Source organism: Aspergillus fumigatus, chromosome 3 (genome assembly GCF_000002655.1).
Source record: "Aspergillus fumigatus Af293 chromosome 3, whole genome shotgun sequence".
Classification (NCBI taxonomy): domain Eukaryota; kingdom Fungi; phylum Ascomycota; class Eurotiomycetes; order Eurotiales; family Aspergillaceae; genus Aspergillus; species Aspergillus fumigatus.
The window spans coordinates 228,975-245,965 of NC_007196.1; the positions used below are offsets into that span (position 1 = coordinate 228,975).

At 50.8% G+C, this 16,991-nt stretch overlaps 8 protein-coding genes across 8 annotated transcripts; 3 read left to right on the forward strand and 5 right to left on the reverse strand.

The window, feature by feature from the left end:
- Nucleotides 1-260: 260 nt before the first annotated feature.
- Nucleotides 261-2,204, reverse strand: AFUA_3G00980 (putative MFS transporter Liz1/Seo1; the record flags this gene model as incomplete). Its single annotated transcript, XM_743326.1, has 9 exons — nt 261-750; nt 795-955; nt 1,046-1,174; nt 1,223-1,328; nt 1,378-1,564; nt 1,613-1,691; nt 1,743-1,881; nt 1,930-1,987; nt 2,036-2,204. 9 exons carry the CDS (start codon nt 2,202-2,204, stop codon nt 261-263), a joined length of 1,518 nt encoding a protein of 505 aa, XP_748419.1.
- A 594-nt stretch (nt 2,205-2,798) lies between these two features.
- Nucleotides 2,799-4,480, reverse strand: AFUA_3G01002 (putative FAD dependent oxidoreductase; the record flags this gene model as incomplete). The annotated part of the gene is made up of 5 exons (XM_743327.2): nt 2,799-3,599; nt 3,655-3,801; nt 3,852-4,125; nt 4,172-4,294; nt 4,347-4,480. 5 exons carry the CDS (start codon nt 4,478-4,480, stop codon nt 2,799-2,801), a joined length of 1,479 nt encoding a protein of 492 aa, XP_748420.2.
- Nucleotides 4,481-5,075: 595 nt separating this feature from the next.
- AFUA_3G01010 (TauD/TfdA dioxygenase family protein) lies at nt 5,076-6,356 on the forward strand (the record flags this gene model as incomplete). Its single annotated transcript, XM_743329.1, has 3 exons — nt 5,076-5,519; nt 5,578-6,119; nt 6,176-6,356. 3 exons carry the CDS (start codon nt 5,076-5,078, stop codon nt 6,354-6,356), a joined length of 1,167 nt encoding a protein of 388 aa, XP_748422.1.
- Nucleotides 6,357-6,593: 237 nt separating this feature from the next.
- AFUA_3G01020 (uncharacterized protein) lies at nt 6,594-7,443 on the reverse strand (the record flags this gene model as incomplete). The annotated part of the gene is made up of 2 exons (XM_743330.1): nt 6,594-7,100; nt 7,162-7,443. The coding sequence occupies 2 exons, from the start codon at nt 7,441-7,443 to the stop codon at nt 6,594-6,596; spliced, it is 789 nt and encodes a 262-aa protein (XP_748423.1).
- Nucleotides 7,444-11,085: 3,642 nt separating this feature from the next.
- On the reverse strand, nt 11,086-11,980 carry AFUA_3G01030 (RTA1 domain-containing protein; the record flags this gene model as incomplete). Its single annotated transcript, XM_743331.1, has 2 exons — nt 11,086-11,744; nt 11,809-11,980. The coding sequence occupies 2 exons, from the start codon at nt 11,978-11,980 to the stop codon at nt 11,086-11,088; spliced, it is 831 nt and encodes a 276-aa protein (XP_748424.1).
- Nucleotides 11,981-12,560: 580 nt separating this feature from the next.
- AFUA_3G01040 (Zn(II)2Cys6 transcription factor domain-containing protein) lies at nt 12,561-13,797 on the forward strand (the record flags this gene model as incomplete). The annotated part of the gene is made up of 2 exons (XM_743332.2): nt 12,561-12,626; nt 12,685-13,797. 2 exons carry the CDS (start codon nt 12,561-12,563, stop codon nt 13,795-13,797), a joined length of 1,179 nt encoding a protein of 392 aa, XP_748425.2.
- An 86-nt stretch (nt 13,798-13,883) lies between these two features.
- AFUA_3G01050 (uncharacterized protein) lies at nt 13,884-15,236 on the reverse strand (the record flags this gene model as incomplete). The annotated part of the gene is made up of 1 exon (XM_743333.1): nt 13,884-15,236. One exon carries the CDS (start codon nt 15,234-15,236, stop codon nt 13,884-13,886), a length of 1,353 nt encoding a protein of 450 aa, XP_748426.1.
- Nucleotides 15,237-15,709: 473 nt separating this feature from the next.
- AFUA_3G01060 (uncharacterized protein) lies at nt 15,710-16,502 on the forward strand (the record flags this gene model as incomplete). Its single annotated transcript, XM_743334.1, has 5 exons — nt 15,710-15,717; nt 15,864-15,889; nt 15,986-16,101; nt 16,276-16,297; nt 16,375-16,502. The coding sequence occupies 5 exons, from the start codon at nt 15,710-15,712 to the stop codon at nt 16,500-16,502; spliced, it is 300 nt and encodes a 99-aa protein (XP_748427.1).
- Nucleotides 16,503-16,991: the final 489 nt, after the last annotated feature.

Here is a 16,991-nt window from a genome sequence, read left to right on the forward strand (position 1 = left end):
CTCTGCATCTACCGGCATCTATAAAAGTGTAACTTCAGCATCAATATTAGACAACAGTGACGCCCATCGTTCACGCTATATACTTGCCCGACTCCAATGTGCTCCAGATGCCGTGCGCACACCCGCTACACCTTTCCCGCATCTCCCTCTGAATCTACCCCTGCTAAACTGTCCTCACTGTCTCCCTCTGTAGCCCCAGATAACTTCTGAGCCCTAAAATGTATTAGCACAATTACTCCTCATCCTAAGCCAACAGCAACTTACCTCTCCCTCTTCTCCAACCCAACCGTCACAAACGTCGCTAGGATAAGAATCCCAGACAAAACTGTCACCGTAACAAACCCCTTCCTGTACTCCGGTGCCTCAACCTGCCGCCAAACAATCTGCGGCAACCACGCCTGAAAGACATACGCCATTTCATTCATGCTACCCACCACCAATGCCCGTTCCTCGTTATCCTCGGCGCAGATCTCATGTGCCCATCTGTTGTCTTCAGTTTGCGATACGCCTACTGAGAAGGGGAATACATACGCCATTAGAAGCCCGCTTAGGCCGTACCCTGCTCCAGCAATGATGTAGCAGGTCCATTTCCACCCGGTGTTGATATCCCAGATAGCCAGGGAGGTGTAGGAGATAATGTTGATGATCTGAATCGTTAGACTGAGGGGAGTTGGAGTGGGTGAGCGGTGCTTACCGCGCCGAAGATGATGGGTGGCCAGCGTTTGCCGCCGAGAATGGAGTCCGATGTCCCTATCTTGTCAGTAGGGATCAAAAATGGAGAAGAAAATGCTTACAAGCATAGATCAGAGTGGTCACTACTTGAACTGCTCCAGTGGTAGTCGGGTAGGCGTTGATCTGGCCGACGGAGTACTTGGGGTTGGTTGAGTGTTTGAGGTATCTGTTTGGTCAGCATGTATACAATGAAGGGGGGGGGGATAACTGATATATTATAACACTCACTGTTGAAATATAGGCTGCGACCCTGCAGCACCATTGTTGAAACATCTGGGCATGTCAGCACCATTCGAACTCAGCGAATATAAACGTACATATACAACAGAGTCAGCAGATAGATATGCCACGACGAGAATATCCTCTTCAACTTCTTGCTCGTCAGCGGCTCTCTATTCTTCCGTCCTTCAAGCTGCATCCGTTTCTGCGACAAGGCGATATCCTGCACACATCAGCAAGGTTCAGCTCCTGCAACAGCAACTCAACCTACCTCCTTGGTCAGGTACCACGGGTTCGAAATCTCCGGCACATCAGGCAGAATGAAGAACCCGCTCAGCGCAACGGGAAGCGATATAACACCGTCGATGATAAACAACCTAAATCTTTAGCTTTGGCTCCGCAAGATCGGTTGCAATAGCAACCTACCACTGCCACCCCTTGAACCCACCCCTGCCTCCAAGATGATATACGCCCGCCATCAAGTACCCAGAAAACATACTGGCGATCCCACCACTCGTATGGAAAATGCATGACCGCTTCGCCAGCTCATCCTTGCGGTACCATGAGCCGATGATGTACTGCATGCCGGGGTAGAATGTGCTTTCGGCGAGGCCTGTGGCTGTTACTACCCTCCCCCTGCCAACCACGGGACATCACATACCGATGAAAAAGCGCAGCACATAGAATTGAGTCGGGGTATTGCAGCGCGCCATTGCGAACGTCAGAATTGTCCATAGCAGCTGCCACCGTTAGCATCTGGCATTCCAGGACTAGAAGAAATCTGCGGATACCTCCATCGCCGGAATCCAATACCGCGGCCGGATGCGCGTCAGGAGCAGGTTGCTTGGTATCTCGCCAATGACGTAGCCCACCGTCCAGCAGGTCTGCATGTAATTGAGCTGGTTGCCGTAGAGGCTGAGGTCCTCTTTCCTGTACCCTGTCAGTGGATCGATATCAATGTCGGCAAGGCAGACGTACATCCCGGAGACAAACGCATTATTAATGTTGACCTGATCGAGGTACTTGATGAAATACCCTTGCATCACTGTCAGCTTGGCTACAAGATTCACGGTTGATGTACTACCAAGGGAGGCAAAAGTTAATATTGCCGTGTCCAGCTTGAACAGCAGCTTGCGCTCTTCAGGGGATTTGTCCAGCGTATCCCAGATGTAACTAAGCCATTTCCTCTTGGAGAGTTTCTGTGGATTGTCGACGATGGCTCTCTCGTTGATAGCAACCGGCGGGGGGGCCATAATGTAGATGTTTGTAGAGCAATCTGTGCAACTCCTGCTAAGAGGAGATATGGTGCTTCTATGTGTTTGAGGAATCAGCGCATTTTAACGGGCACCATCACTAAACAGGCTCCGACTAAACACGCTCTTCTCGCTGAGGGCCAACGTTCCCTTATACCAAGGCGGCTGTCACTGAGCTTGTTCCTATCTTGATATTACTGGGTCGCGGGTGGGACGTTCTAGCTAGGGGGATTCCTCATTGCCGGTAAGGCTTGCGCCATTTGGGTTGCGATAAGGAGAGATGCGTCGAGAGTGGCCATGTCGACGAGAAGACCCCGCGGCGGCTGCTCGCTGACTGACTCGTGGTGATGGCGAGTAACCGGTTCAAAGCTCGCCATAGTATTGTTGGATGATGTGCCAACCACACCAATGCAAAGCGCGTGTGGAGTACAGGGAAAGGAGGCACAAAGTCGGAGTTTAGTCTATATCGCACTTGATGTATATGTCCTTTGCCAATAGATAGTTTACGGCAGACTCTGCAGAAAGCCCTCGGTCTCAGGGAAGCGGCCGGCGTCAATTGTCTAGATACTGTCTAAAATCATATCATCTCGCGATTCACCTACACGTCTCCAACACCGGAAACTCACCCACCCCACTATCTCTCCTCGTTCCGCCCCCCAAAAGCTCTTTCAGTCGCTCCCTCTGGGCTTCCTTCGCCTCCAACCAAGACTTAGTATGTCCTTCAACGGCGGCTAATCCGCGGGAAGCCCGAGCCTTATTCACCCACTCCAAGAGATCCGCTACGTAGTGCTCTTCCACATTCCTGAGTGAGTGGAATCCCCGTCCGCTCCCCTTCGCCTTGACTCGAGCAAGATATTTCGCCCTCATGTCTTCGGTGGGAGGCAGCTGGGCAACTCCAGAGAAGAAGGCTGCCACGGCGATGGCTTGAAACTCAAACAGCGTGAATGTTGCTGTGTAGTACGGCACGCCTACAAATACCAATGTCGGGTCGGGAATGTAGAAGATATCCTTGTGAAGGTTATGCACCTGCGTACCATCCGTCACAAGAACTGTTTCATTCGCATCCGCCGGGGAGGTCACGTCGTCGTGATAGTCTGGAAGAAAGGGTAGAGTAATGTGGTATCCCGTGCAGATAATGATGCCATCAATACCGCATAGCTTCTGACCCGACTTGAGGTGGACAATCAACGGCAAATGCGCATCTTCTGGTAAAGTTTTGTCGTTTTGTAACTCAAATCGGGCAATCTCGCTGATTCTTATTCCGTTTTCCGGAAGTACTGACTCACTCAGGTCAAATTCACCGTTGCGGGTGCTTTGGTATACGGTTTTGGCAATTGGGCCTATCTCGCGAGCAATGTCTGTCGAGGATACACCACCGCCGATAAGGAGGATGTTCTATAAAATCTTAGTATCTTGGGATTTCCATATAACCGCAACCCGACTGACTCACCTTGTTTTCAAATCCGTCGGGTCTTCTGTATCCCTTTGAGTGAAGGATCCGAGACGGCCATAGTGCCTTTGCTTCCGGTAAGCCAGGAATGTCAGGAATTCGTGGCGCGTGGTAGTGGCCAGAGGCGACGACGACTGCGTCAAATGTCTACAACAGTCAGTCAAGACGACAGTGCGGTCTGTAGCAGTAGCTCCTACTTCGCTGTGCTCCTCCTCTTGCACGACTCCACTTCCGTCATCTTCCCGAAGAGTGGACCAAGTAACCTTCCATCCGCCGTCCTGCTTGCACAGCTTCTTCACCCTCGCACCATAGATAGTAACACCGTCAACGCCGGCCTTCTTGGATGTATCTTGAATGTATTTCTTCATGACAACATGACTCACAAAGTCAGGTGTGCCACTTGGCCAGGCATTAAGTTTCGTGCGCATCAAGGGTGTAGGGACATTGTTCCTGAGCCCTTCGTAGCATGGACTACCCATGTTAACCAAGACTCTCTGATAATATGAGTTAAGCCTACCCAGGAGGCGCATGTTCCAGCACACGCGTATCCCTAACATCTAATGCATCCGCATGTTGCTCAGCGCGGGATGGTTGAACGGACGGATAGACGGGTTCAAGGGGCTTGCGCTCGTCGTACAACCTATAGTCTCCTATCAGAAAGGCAGGAACAGGACGTGTACAACAATGCGTACCAGACTCCCCCTGCGGCATGATTCCTCTCAAACACCGTAACCTCAATACCAGCAGCGAGCAGATGCCCGGCCGAGACAACACCGCTGATTCCTGCGCCAATCACGGCCACGTGATGGATTTGACGACGAGTCATTGTGTTGATCGTGCTTTGATATTGCTCCAACGGCCAGGCCTCGACAGGAATACCTTATGAGTGCCCTCTAAGCCATGGCAGGTTATTCTTCCCCGAATTGCACCATTGGGAATATGAATAACGATTATGCATAAGACGCCCCAGAAACGCACTATTCCTACTCTCGGATGCATATTTCCATGCAAGTCAAGCCTATTCGATCCATAGGTTGATAGTCGTGTTGCTTTGAAATCCACTCCTCTCAACGCAATTACATCCCGGAATGAGGATATTCGGATTTTGTCCGCATGACGGTTAAGACTCATGCAATCTGAGGGGCTCGGGAAAGATAAGGCAGGATGATAAGACAAGTGAGGGGAAGACAGGGCGAGGAGCGTGTCAAGTATCGCCGTTGACCCCATAAGATACATCTTACAGAAGACGTAATGGGTGATGGTGATGATGTGATCGCATACACAGAATTTCCCGAACATGTACTTGCTAATCGACTAAAGCGGGGATGATTCCATGCCGTATAATTAACCTGGAATCGGCCCTGTCTTGCACCCAACACTGTCCATTCGCAAGGTTGTTATGCTCATCAAAGACTAGCACCATGGCTCCTGCTGCAATTGATCCCCGCATTGTCGACGTCGCAGAGCCTAGAAAGGAGACCCTTCCTCTCCCTCCCAACGCTCGGGAAAGGCTCGAAAAGGCCGGCATCGATCTCTCAGCGGGGTATCCATACCGGCCTGCACGGCCACTCTACGTGGATGATGTCTACAACATCCGGAACTATGATCGCCCTCACATCGACCCGGGAACCCGCGCCGATCCTGAGAAGAAGGCTCTGCTGTCGGCAGCAAAGGAGGTCATACACCTCACCAAGCACATTGGAACCGAGATCGTGGGGCTGCAACTCAAGGACCTGAACGACAAACAAAAAGACGAGTTGGGCCTCCTGATTGCGGAACGGAGCGTTGTCTTCTTCCGAGACCAAGACATCTCCCCACAGCAGCAGAAGGAGCTGGGCGAATGGTTTGGTGAGGTCGAGGTCCATGTACGTCGTTGCATCATCTCTGCCAAATTGCTAGGACACTGGACTAATTCTTGTTCAGCCGCAAGTACCACAGGTGCCTGGAGTCCCCGGTGTAACTGTATTGTGGCCGGCACTGCAGGCAGCAGAAACCCCGGCTGCGTTCCGCCGGCCGGGAGGCGCTTCCCGCTGGCATACAGATCTTGTACATGAGCGACAGCCAGCGGGTGTCACCCATCTTCACAATGATACGGTGCCCAGCATTGGAGGGGACACATTATGGGCAAGCGGTTACGCTGCTTACGAGAAGTTATCACCATCGTTCCGTCAATTTATCGACGGCAAGACAGCCATTTATCGCTCGGCCCATCCTTATTTGGACCGCAAGCATCCGGAGAAGGGGCCCGTATATGTGGAGCGAGAGCACCCTCTTGTCAGAGTTCACCCGGCAACGGGGTGGAAGACTCTTTGGGTGAACCGAGCCATGACAGTTCGGATTGTAGGCCTGGACAAAGCAGAGAGTGATGTCATCCTTGGATATCTGTGCGATGTCTATGAGAAGAACATTGACATTCAAGTTCGCTTCAAGTGGACACCAAGGACAAGCGCTTTGTGGGATAACAGGTAAGTTACGAATATGCTTCCTGCCAGGTACTGTGTTCCTCAACTGATTGTACAAGGATCACCATCCACAACGTCAGCTGGGATTACGAGGGACTCGAGCCGCGGCATGGCACAAGGGTGACCGCACTGGCAGAGAAGCCTTTCTTTGATCCAAAGGCACCAACAAGACGAGAGAAGTTGGGTCTTCTAGGACCGGACGAGGTCGAAGAATTGGCAAACCAGCTGGCCAAACAGTAGCACAGCAAAACTTACTTCAATGCTTGCACGGAAATCTAACACCTTTTGCAGTTGCGACGCCTCGAAACTTTTGAAGCTGAACCCACTGTAGCTGATGTAAATCACATCGCGCATGAATTGATTGACTTCTACTGAGAATTTTGCATGTGTTGGTTCTGCGTAGCCGTAGCAAATGCTAGTTGCGTGTAATAGTTAGTCAGGACAGTCTGTCGTTGGACACAATCAGCACAGGCGGTTTCATGACTTATTTCGCCGGAGGACATATGCCCAATGAAAGACTTCAGGAGTGTGTGCAAAAGTGGACGTCTGGCCTTGTGGTGCTTTTAAAGAGGTGCGTGACACGACGGTCCAATACTTCCCAGCATATCCGAGGTTGTCAAAGCGAATGTTGGAATATGAGAGCACAACCCAAGTACTGCCCTTCTGGGTCAGTGGGACAAGGTGCAAAGCCAACAGCTCCACTGGGGACAGCGTGAGTTCCACATTCCCTTTCAAGATATCACTTATGATCGGGCAAATTGATGACGTATCGGATTCAGGTGTGAGGGTGACAGATGGCGACGTCGCAATGGCATCGCTCGTGCTTTTATCGACGACCACATCAAATGGCGCATAGTTTGTCAACTGGGCAACGTCGCTCCACGATCTCAAGTCAATTTGAAGCCAATGCATTGCGAGATCTGAGTCCTTGACGCTCTCGAGCTCCCGGCCGATGCGGACAGCTTCCGCTGAGAAATCCACATTCTAATCAGGAACGATGGAATATTAGAATAGGGTCCAAAAGTCTCCAAACAAGAGGACGCACCACAATGCAGCTTCCCGGCCAATTCCGCTGACGAAATGCCTCAGATAGTTTGACCCCCAGTTTGGAGATTCCTGGACCAAGGTGCAAAGCACGCGGGATGGCACTGGATTGAGGACGATGGTCCAATTCGGACAGGGTAGTCTCGATCAGGATTTCACCCGAATTCAGCCATTCCCCGACATCTTTTCCAGTCGCAAATTTGACGTCCCAGTATGTGGGATCGTCATAGTCGGGAGCGCCTTTAACTTTCGGGTGCTCTCTTCGTGTCGACGGCGCCGTCATTCTCTGACGTGAACAAGAAAACACAGTCGCGTGTGTTGGTGGAGAAGAGGTTGCCAAGAAGAAATAATCACGTGACTCTCGATATCCCCAGGTCTCAAAGCCAAAACCTTCCAATTCAAAATGCTTCTCCGGAAAAAGCCAATGACAAGGCACTTGGACCTATGTGGTCTCGTTTTCGTTCATATTTGATCGTTTTCAAACGCTTCATGTCTTTCTACATCTGAATTGAGATGACGTTGTAGGAATACTGAGCTTTCTCAGAGGGAGATATATTTCTGACTTCTGAGCACCAACAGATTCATGACTAGAGACCGTCCTATCCAATGTTGGCCAGGTCACTATGGACGATCAAACCAGGCTGGGTGAACTGTCTGATATCTACTGCTTCATCTAGCTGGTGACTTATTCAAAGCAACCTTGAACCTTTATGTTATGACTACCGATGGATCGCGCAGATCAAGGCCATGACTATATAACGAGCTAGAGCGCTTGTTCTCCATAGAGATGCACTCTCTGTTTGTGCGGCTACCTCGATAGATGTGTCTCCAAATTTTCTGACTTTGCTACTCTACACTCTATGGGCTTGGCAAGGTTGTCAAGGACAATTTTCTCAGAGACGGGCGACGCTACCGTTCCCGTTGCACCTCATGGTACGAGGGTGATCTATGAGTTTTCGATAGATTACCAGTCGGCAGGAAATTGATGGGGTGCTATTGAGGTATATCCATTCCATTGCCATGATATTACGGACATTACTATTGTACTAGGCCATGCAAGTGTGGGCTCACCCAAACGGTACGACCAATTAATGCCAATACCGTCCACGATTAACACAGCGGAAGGGCTGGTAGACTTTGAACTCTGCTTGGCTAGTCGATGACATCTTGACTGGAATGTACTTTCCTGCATTTCCGGCAATAGTGACATTCCACAAGAGTCCGTTTCGAGCCCGAGCGGCCATTTATGGGGAAAGAATGGTAGAGACGCTCTCAACCATCATGGTAGTTTTGTACAGATCTTCTGGGTCGAGCTGTCGCTGCATCTCGAAACATAGGTGAAACGCAGTCGTCGAGTCTGGTGCTCTTGCAAAATTCATTCCAAGGACACATGGCATACGCTCACTACTCCACTAACAAGACCTGCCGCTGCGTCCTAGATTTCGCATATTCTGGGACTGTAAATGTGCTCTTAGCCTCAGGTGACAGTGGTCATATAGCCACTCACTATCGACGGAAGAATGATTTATGCCTCTACGCTGCGGCTGTACACCTTCGCTAGTTTTGGCAAGAAGATAAACGAAGATAGGGCCGCTTCCATGTCCTGCGTTGAAGATCACCACTTGATGACTTGACCATAGCTCTTCTCAATACCAATGCTCACTCATACCATTGGGGGATTGGGGTCAGGGCAGCGCTTAATTGGTGGCAATAAGATATCCAGCCCTAGTCACCGTCATCCTATTGGCATGTTAGTGTCTCATACGTACATTAGGTTACGGAGGGGGCGTCTCTGCATCACACACCCTTCGACCTACCCCAGATTGCCACCAGCGATCAAGAACGGTGCCCAATCATTGCCAGTACAAGCGAGGCGTAAGTCGTGGTGAGAGGCTAGGGATACGCTGATAACCATGGTCAATGCCAACGAGTCTACGCCACCAGCCAGAATCGTCGACGATTCTTGTACTACCTGGAAGCCCCTGTCGTGTGACTACCCCGCCTCAGAACGGCGAGTAAAGAGTATATATAGGCTGGAGGGTGCTCATATTCCTTCTCAAGTACCAGGTATCCCGTGTTTGCTAGACTCGTGACATCCTTCTGCAATACACCAATACATACTTGCAAAAGTGATCCCATTCATCCCAACCTATCATTCCAAATGTCAGCTCCAATCATCCAGAACCTGTCCGCCCTGAGCTCCTCCGTCGCGAACTATTCCAGACAGCAACTTGGTACTCTACGAAACAGACTCTTCCAGAAAGGTATGGATTGACCTTTTCTCTTCAACCTGAGGTGAGAGCGAGGTCTTTGGGCAGACGACTAAAAGGTGAAACTTTCACAGAGAGATCCAAGACAACAGCAGGCCTTGCGCAGACCTCCTTTGCACTGCACAAGCCGGTCTGGGTAGCAGGCGGGGGCGCCATGTACACAACCATGGGCGCCGTCTACCTTACACTACGTTACATGAGCCGACTTAGATGATTGAGCGTTACTTCGTGATGATCCTCTCCTGGAGAGATGAATTTATTACATTCAACATTACCTATTACGACCTGCAGCTAGACAGTGTCTTGCTTCTACTTATGATCACTCTCTTATGTTTTGGGTAGCATGGTCTGGATGGCCTGATTTTTGCGCCACCAGTTGGCAGGGATGGAGTTTCATGTATGTGACTTGTCATCTTACACATTATTTACATAAGGAATATTATTCGCCCCATCATGAGGGGTTATAAGACCAGCTGTTGCCTTGGTTGGTCTGACATTGCAAGTTACACGGTCAACTGGTAAAAGTACAATGCCGTCAATGCGTCGTAGGATTCCTGAGGGAGGGTAAGAAAGGGGCAGAACTAGTAGTTTTGGGCAAGGAGGGTGCAACTTACAGCAAGCCACGTAATCATCACACCACACAACGGACCAGTACATACAAGGTACAAGCCAGAGTAGTTTGGTTGCCCTGCAATAATCGTAGAATAAAGCCTATCTGGAAGTATTCACTCGCTATCTACTAGTGAGCCCCTATCAGGTCTCAGTTTCTAGCGGTCGAGGCGGGCCACAACCCCAGATCCACCATAGCTTCTTACCGGACCTCCCGGACTTAGTGAGTGGTGACATGTACATCTTGAGTCCACTCGACTCCATGATGTGTTAAATCCCGTTCCTTAAATAACGGTGGACCATAGCTATTGGCCTGTTCGATGCAACCCCGCCCAACAGCCAGCCAATTATACACCTCTGTAGCATTCTCTCGATCCTTGGTCGACTAACCCCGCACTACGCTAGCCAGTCAGATCCACTCGCCCCCCACCATTCTGTTGATTTGAAACCTTGCAAGAAACCTTGGTGGCAGTGTCCTCCGCATTTGGTTTACGGCCAGTATTCTGTGCCTCTATGGTGGGCATTCGAGGATAAGAGGAAGCCATTCCAAGCCTGCTGGCTGCTGGTTGTCCGGTCCACTTTGCCATTGCTCCCCACACAGTACTAAAGTAGTCGCATTCTTTCTTTGACCCACCCAGTTCTGCTTGGACACTTCCATTGCTTTTTAACTGCCACTGAGAGACAGACCTACGACCCAACCGACGATGAGGGCTATGGGCGTGATTACGTGATCAACAACGCCTTGAGCAACGAGGGATGAACATTGAATATAGTTCCCTTTTGAAACCCCGATTCTGCAGTGGCAAGCGATAATGTTGCTCCTAATCGATATGACCAATGGAATGACCCCAATCCCAAGGGCTCGAATACACCGTGGTCGCAAATAAATGCCTCACCAAAGATATACTATCAATCGACTTGATTACCATTTGCTCATATCACTCATTTCCTTGACAGCTAATGATTGCAGTCATGTACACTGATCTATTAAGTCATTCACGAACAGCAGATCCATTAAAAACGTTCCCTCAACCGATAGGATTTGATCAGCCCATCCTCATGTCCAATGCCTGGCTGTGCGTACGCGAGGCAGCGTTCTGAATAACGCTTGGATGCCACATGGCCCACAACGCCATTGCCGTGATCATTGGCACCGAGTCGAATATGTACATGGTCCACTCATGACCAAGCAAATACCCGTCCTGACCTTCAGCGTACTCGATCACCCTAAACACCGACCGAATCAAGATCAAAGCACTGACAGCATCCAAAACATGCAGGTGAGTCTTCCACGGCACGTCGGCATCAAGGACATGGCCGCCCGGAGCTCGGTGCATTCGCCGCTCGAATTCGAACGACGTGACCATGAACAGCCCAAACATGAGTACTTGAAGCACAAGCCCCGCAATGACGATGTTGTTGCCCATGTCCGCTCTGGACCCATTCGCCATAAGGCCTGCTCCTGAGCCCTGGATGAGGAAAGAGAGGACGTCGCTGGCGACAAATATCTTTGTGAGCCAATTCACGCGGATAACCGAGTGCTTCTCTGCTTGAATGCTGCGGATCAGGCGTCCAAGCACCATGTATACGGAAGCGGCGAAGAGGACCGGCCCAAGCAGAATAAAGACGCTCTGAATGATATAGGGGCCAAGCTGTCCGGTCTTCCCGTGCGAGTCGATCCGACCTATATAGCCGATGATTTCGACTGAGGTCCGGAGGTTGTTAGAGTCAGTCTGCATACGCGCAGCAAAGCGATACACATCACTTACACAATCCTCCAATGGCAAAAGGGATGCAGAACCGCGCCCGCGTCTTCCATATCTTCCAGAAATGAAAGGCCGTCATGCATACGAACAGCAGGAGGAAGATGACAGCTGCTGGAATCGAAGGGACATATTTCCAAAGGTAGTAATCGCCTCTGTATGGCTCTAACTTTGCCATTGCCGGAATACTGTTTCAGCACAGCAGCTCGGTATGACGTGAGATGATGAATAGAAGGACATGGCAATGGCGGATATGAATCGTTTATAAATTGAACACAGTGGATACAATTGCCATCAAGTCAACTAGGCATGCTCCATTGCAAGAATAGGATAGAACCAACAATCTAACTCTACGATATACGTTCTGTTGCTGCATGATGCGAAGCTATACACGTATAGAACCGAAAGGTGGGTAAAAACTGCACATGGTCTGTGCATACGCGGATTTGCGTTCTTCCGATTCGTTGCGTGTGGCCCATTTCGAGGCAGTGTCCATCGGTTTCGTATCGGCGTATCCGCCGTTTGGCTTTTCGGGCCAGGGACAGCGCACTGTTTCTGCTGAACTGCAGCAGTACTGCGAAATGTGTCTTCCTGACCCCTGAATTGTCGCTTTTGGGTTTCCGCGTATTTGGAGAACTTTGTCCGCCTTCCTGCGAGCCAGATCTGAACCGAACACGACAGTCGTCCCTCGAATGAGATTTCGTCATCTTGTTGGGCCTCGATAATCTTGAAGCACAGCACTTGACTTGTCATTCGCGATGCCACGCAGAGCTCATAAGAAGTCCCGGAATGGTTGTCTGGAGTGCAAGCGCCGCCATATCAAAGTATCCCGTCCCGATTTCCCCATGTGTCCCAATCTGAGCATGACTAATCCTCCTTCAGTGCAATGAAAACCGTCCCATATGTTCCAATTGCACCGTCTCAGAGCGGGTGTGTGAATATGGGATCAATGTGTTCAAGGTCACACGGCCTGTAGACTGGTCATATCAATCTACGGCTTCTGCGTCTCTCTCACCAGCGACCAATCTCCCGTCGGGCCGTTCTAGTCTCAGCCCGAATCCGGGGGCTCCCCAAGATGCACCAGTGAACATGCTTCACATGGAGCTTTTCCACCATTTATATACAGAGACGTTTCCGGAGTTGGACCGCAGGAAATATGCCGACCATTTCCACAGTATTATGCCGCACCTCTTAAAAGCACCCTATGTGGTGAATGAGCTGCTCGCCTTCAGCGCCTTACACCTCAGCACTAAGCATCCGGAGCGACAGGGGTACTACCGGACCCATGCCGCCCAGCTTCAGACGCATGCTCTGGCAATCTTCAAGGAAACAACCTTGGAAGTGAATCAAGAAACATGTGTGCCATTGTTCTTCTTCTCGGCTATTCTTGGGCTTCACACGCTCTGCGATGTGCTCGTATACAGGGACAACGATTTTGACCAGTTTGTGGACAAGTTCGTGCACTGCTTTCGAATCCAAAGGGGTGTCAGAGCAATCTGTGGGAAAGCCTGGAGTTTGCTACACCAGTCAGTCGTGAAGCCGCTGCTAGCGGACGGACAGTCCCTTTATCATTTCGATGGTCGGCTGGGGGCGGGATGCGAGAAACTTCTTCGCCTTGTTCAAGCGGCAAATCTCGGAGCTACCTTGACAGACATCTACAAACAAGCCATAGAGCACCTGCAAACCTCGACGAATGCATTGATAGCTGCTGGAATTCTCGCCGGAAGTAATCATGGCAACACTGCGTGGCCTGTACTTGTTCCCCCGGAATACATTGACCTACTGTTGCAGCGACGGCCAGAGGCGCTTGTGATTCTGGCTCATTATGCTATTCTACTCCATTCGTGCCGGGACTCGTGGATGTTTGGCGATGGGGGCCGATTCCTTATCGAGTCTATTCGTGATTTCCTGGGTCCCGATTGGACTGAATGGTTGGAATGGCCGATCAAAGCTCTGGATAGTCCTATCGAGCCGTTGCTACAGGAATTCAGGTGACGGCAACGGCCTGACTGTGTATTGGAGCGGAACTATGCGTTCTCACATTCTTGCTCATGCTATCAAATTTATGGTACATCTAGAGATTACCATATCGTGAAATCAAGAGGGTCACGGAACCTCCGAATCCAGATGACCCTTCCACTTGTTGGATCCATGACCGCCGAGAAGTGCGTCATCTCGTTGGTTGTGGGATATGCCGCCGTCCACTGGATTATTTCTGGAGGTGTTGCAGCGACCTCAGGGTTCTCAGAAGTTTTCGCACTCTCTTTGCCCTCAGAGGCAGATGTCGAACCGGCTGGGGGATCTGCCATTCGACTTCTAGAGGAGCGTGTGCGACGCAAAGGATCATGACGTGGTTTCACATTGTGGGCCAACCTTCCAGCTTGCGCCACCTTTTTGTCCCAGTGTGCTTGCATACATGCTCTTCGCTCTTTACTATCTTGGATGAAGTCGGTCATCGAGATGGGCTCTCCACTGGTCAGCGCTGCGCCAAAAGATATATCGGTGTCCCTGTCTTTCGACGGAAGCTCTGCGCCGAGGAAATCGTTATTCGTAGCAACGATGAATGACGAACTGGACTCCATCCTTGCGGTCCGATGATCCTTTTCAACAACAGCGGCTTCAGCACCGTCACATAGAACCAGATACGCTGCTGTAGACGGCGTGCGCATGACTTTCTGACAGATACTGCGCAGCGTCGGTTTCTCAACCCTCCGACGTCTCCTGGCCAATACGCCCAGCAGGCGACCAAACCAGGGCCCCCGTGGGTCTTCTGCTACAATGATATACTGCCTCAGCATCGACGAGATTGATCTCCTCAAGCCCAGCATAACGAGAAGATGACTCCCATAGAATCGCAAATCCCCCAACCACCCACTGAAATCATGATTCGGTCGAAAATTCAACGACACGCTCAGCCCCTTCCGGACGCCGGTCAACACACCCACAAACCCAATGTAGGTGATATTCGTCGCCAGCACGGTCTCATAGTCGGGGCTGCGGACATACTCAAACCGCACAAGCACGCGCCGCAACGCATCCATCCCCCAATCCAGCGTCCGGAAATGGAGCATGCGAGGCGTCGTTTCTTGGTCCTGTGTCCGGGCCGCGCCGCTCGTGCAGCCCATCAGCGCATCGAGGAGCACATCCAGTGAGACGATCAGATACATCTCGATCCCCGTTGCCTGGCTGATGCCCCGAATCTCCTCCGTTTCCTCGTCGGAATATACCCGGCGTAAGAACAGGCGCGCGAGGCGTTTGACCCACAGCAGCGAGATATTGGGTGCGACGCTCTCAACCAGGCTGTCGAAGAGAGTGGTGAGAGATCTGAGCTCGTTGCGATACTTCTTGGCAACTTCAACGTATCGCTCTGCTGGGGGGCGGGAGAGGTCGATCCTATAGGTTGGGGGGACATCGCCCGGCTCATTGGTGGGCATAATGTCTGGTGGTTTTGCTGCAGTTACATGATATAGCTCTCGTATATTCTGGTACTTTTATATGCTTCCCAGCTAGAGTCGGTCAGACCGTTTGATTATTTCGAGGTCTGCGAGGGGTGTTGATGCCTGGGAGTGGCTGAGCACCCCCGCGAGGGTCACGTGCCAAGAGCCAATTCACTCCGTAGAATAACGCAGATCGCAACAAGTCGTCTCATATAATCTAATGGGTTTCTCATTCAGGGCACAGATAATAGAATACATAAGCCTAAGGTCTCGCAATCACGTGATCAACCGTGCTCATCAAGTCATCACCCAGAGCCACACTCAACCGACAGAAGCAAAATCCTCTACCGGAGACAGGATGTCATTTAACCTGGTCTGGAGTCTGGAGAGTTCAAGAATATGTCTAAGAATGAGCAGAAGGTGCAGAGCTGCTTGAGATTGGAAGAAATTGGAAGGAAGTGGCGACGACGATGGAGAGGTAGGGTCACGTCGCCCCTAAGGCTGTAATATATACTTGGGTGAGATACGACTGAAGGGATCATGGGGATGATGATGACTCCTTGCGACTTGCATCGATATCAAGAAGAGCCTGGAAAACTCCTCGGCTGAAAAGACTACAATCAGGTTCAGCACCCAAAGTACAGGGCAAGGTACGAACTCATCGGCAAATGACTCATGAAAGAAGACTAGCATGTGATTTTGGAATCTAATTTGTCGAACAATCATGCTCATGCCCGGGTGATCAGTCATCTATCGTGGCTATACTCGATCATCCACTGTCTGTTTGGGCCCTATACCCGGCCCAACCGCATCGCTTCCCCCGTCCGTGTGCACAATCACTTCTGTCGTGCGCAGTATTCTCGTGGATGACAGACGCTGAGCTTGCGGATGAGCTGCCAAGTGCTCCTCACTACCCCCCTCAGATGCTGACAAGGATATTCGAACACCATCGACATGCACATTGTACTTCTGAGCTTCATGCTCTAACCCGCTGCGTCTTATGGAGCCCAATGCATGGCTCGATGACTGTCCATAGTACGCGTTGTTCGTTCGCTTTCGTGAGCGGGAGTTGCTGGCATAACTCCAAGTGCTTCCGATGACAGACTTGACAAGGGGTTTGATCGTGGGGAAACAGGCGGCGACGATGCCAACGTTGAGCTCAACACTGTAGAACATGTCAATTCCGTGCTGGGTCTCGAAGAAGACGGGTCAACATACCAGTTCCATATGAAGAAGTCAGCGTCTCTGGGCCACAGAATCTGAGTTAACTCTCTCTGCAAGGGACTGAAATTGAACCGGATAGTGCACCTACCGCCATGCGTCTTGCTCCTCGAACACTCGGGCTTGGTACACTGTTTTGGCGATAGCCGCCGCACAAGCACTGGCGTTACATGAGTTTTCGACTCGCACTTCGGGACGAGAACAACTCACAAGTACCCAAGACTGAGAATGCCCATTAGGGACGCTCGAGTGCGCTTGTTGACCTGGATATTATGGAACATGAAAACCGGCAGAGTGGCGAAAACAAAGTCCGTGACAATATTGATGGCTGTTGGAGGCACTGTCAGTAAACCTCTTCTTTTGGAACAGAACGTGGGACTTGCCGCTGTTGAATTCGCCAATGGCTAGGTAGGTTTGGCTTGAATAACACGTTGCTGTAGCCTTTAGGGTATAATCCCACACCGCACTAACAGGTATGCATTGGAGTATCAGGGTTAGAATGCAGGCGATAGTGAACAGTATGAGAAAGAC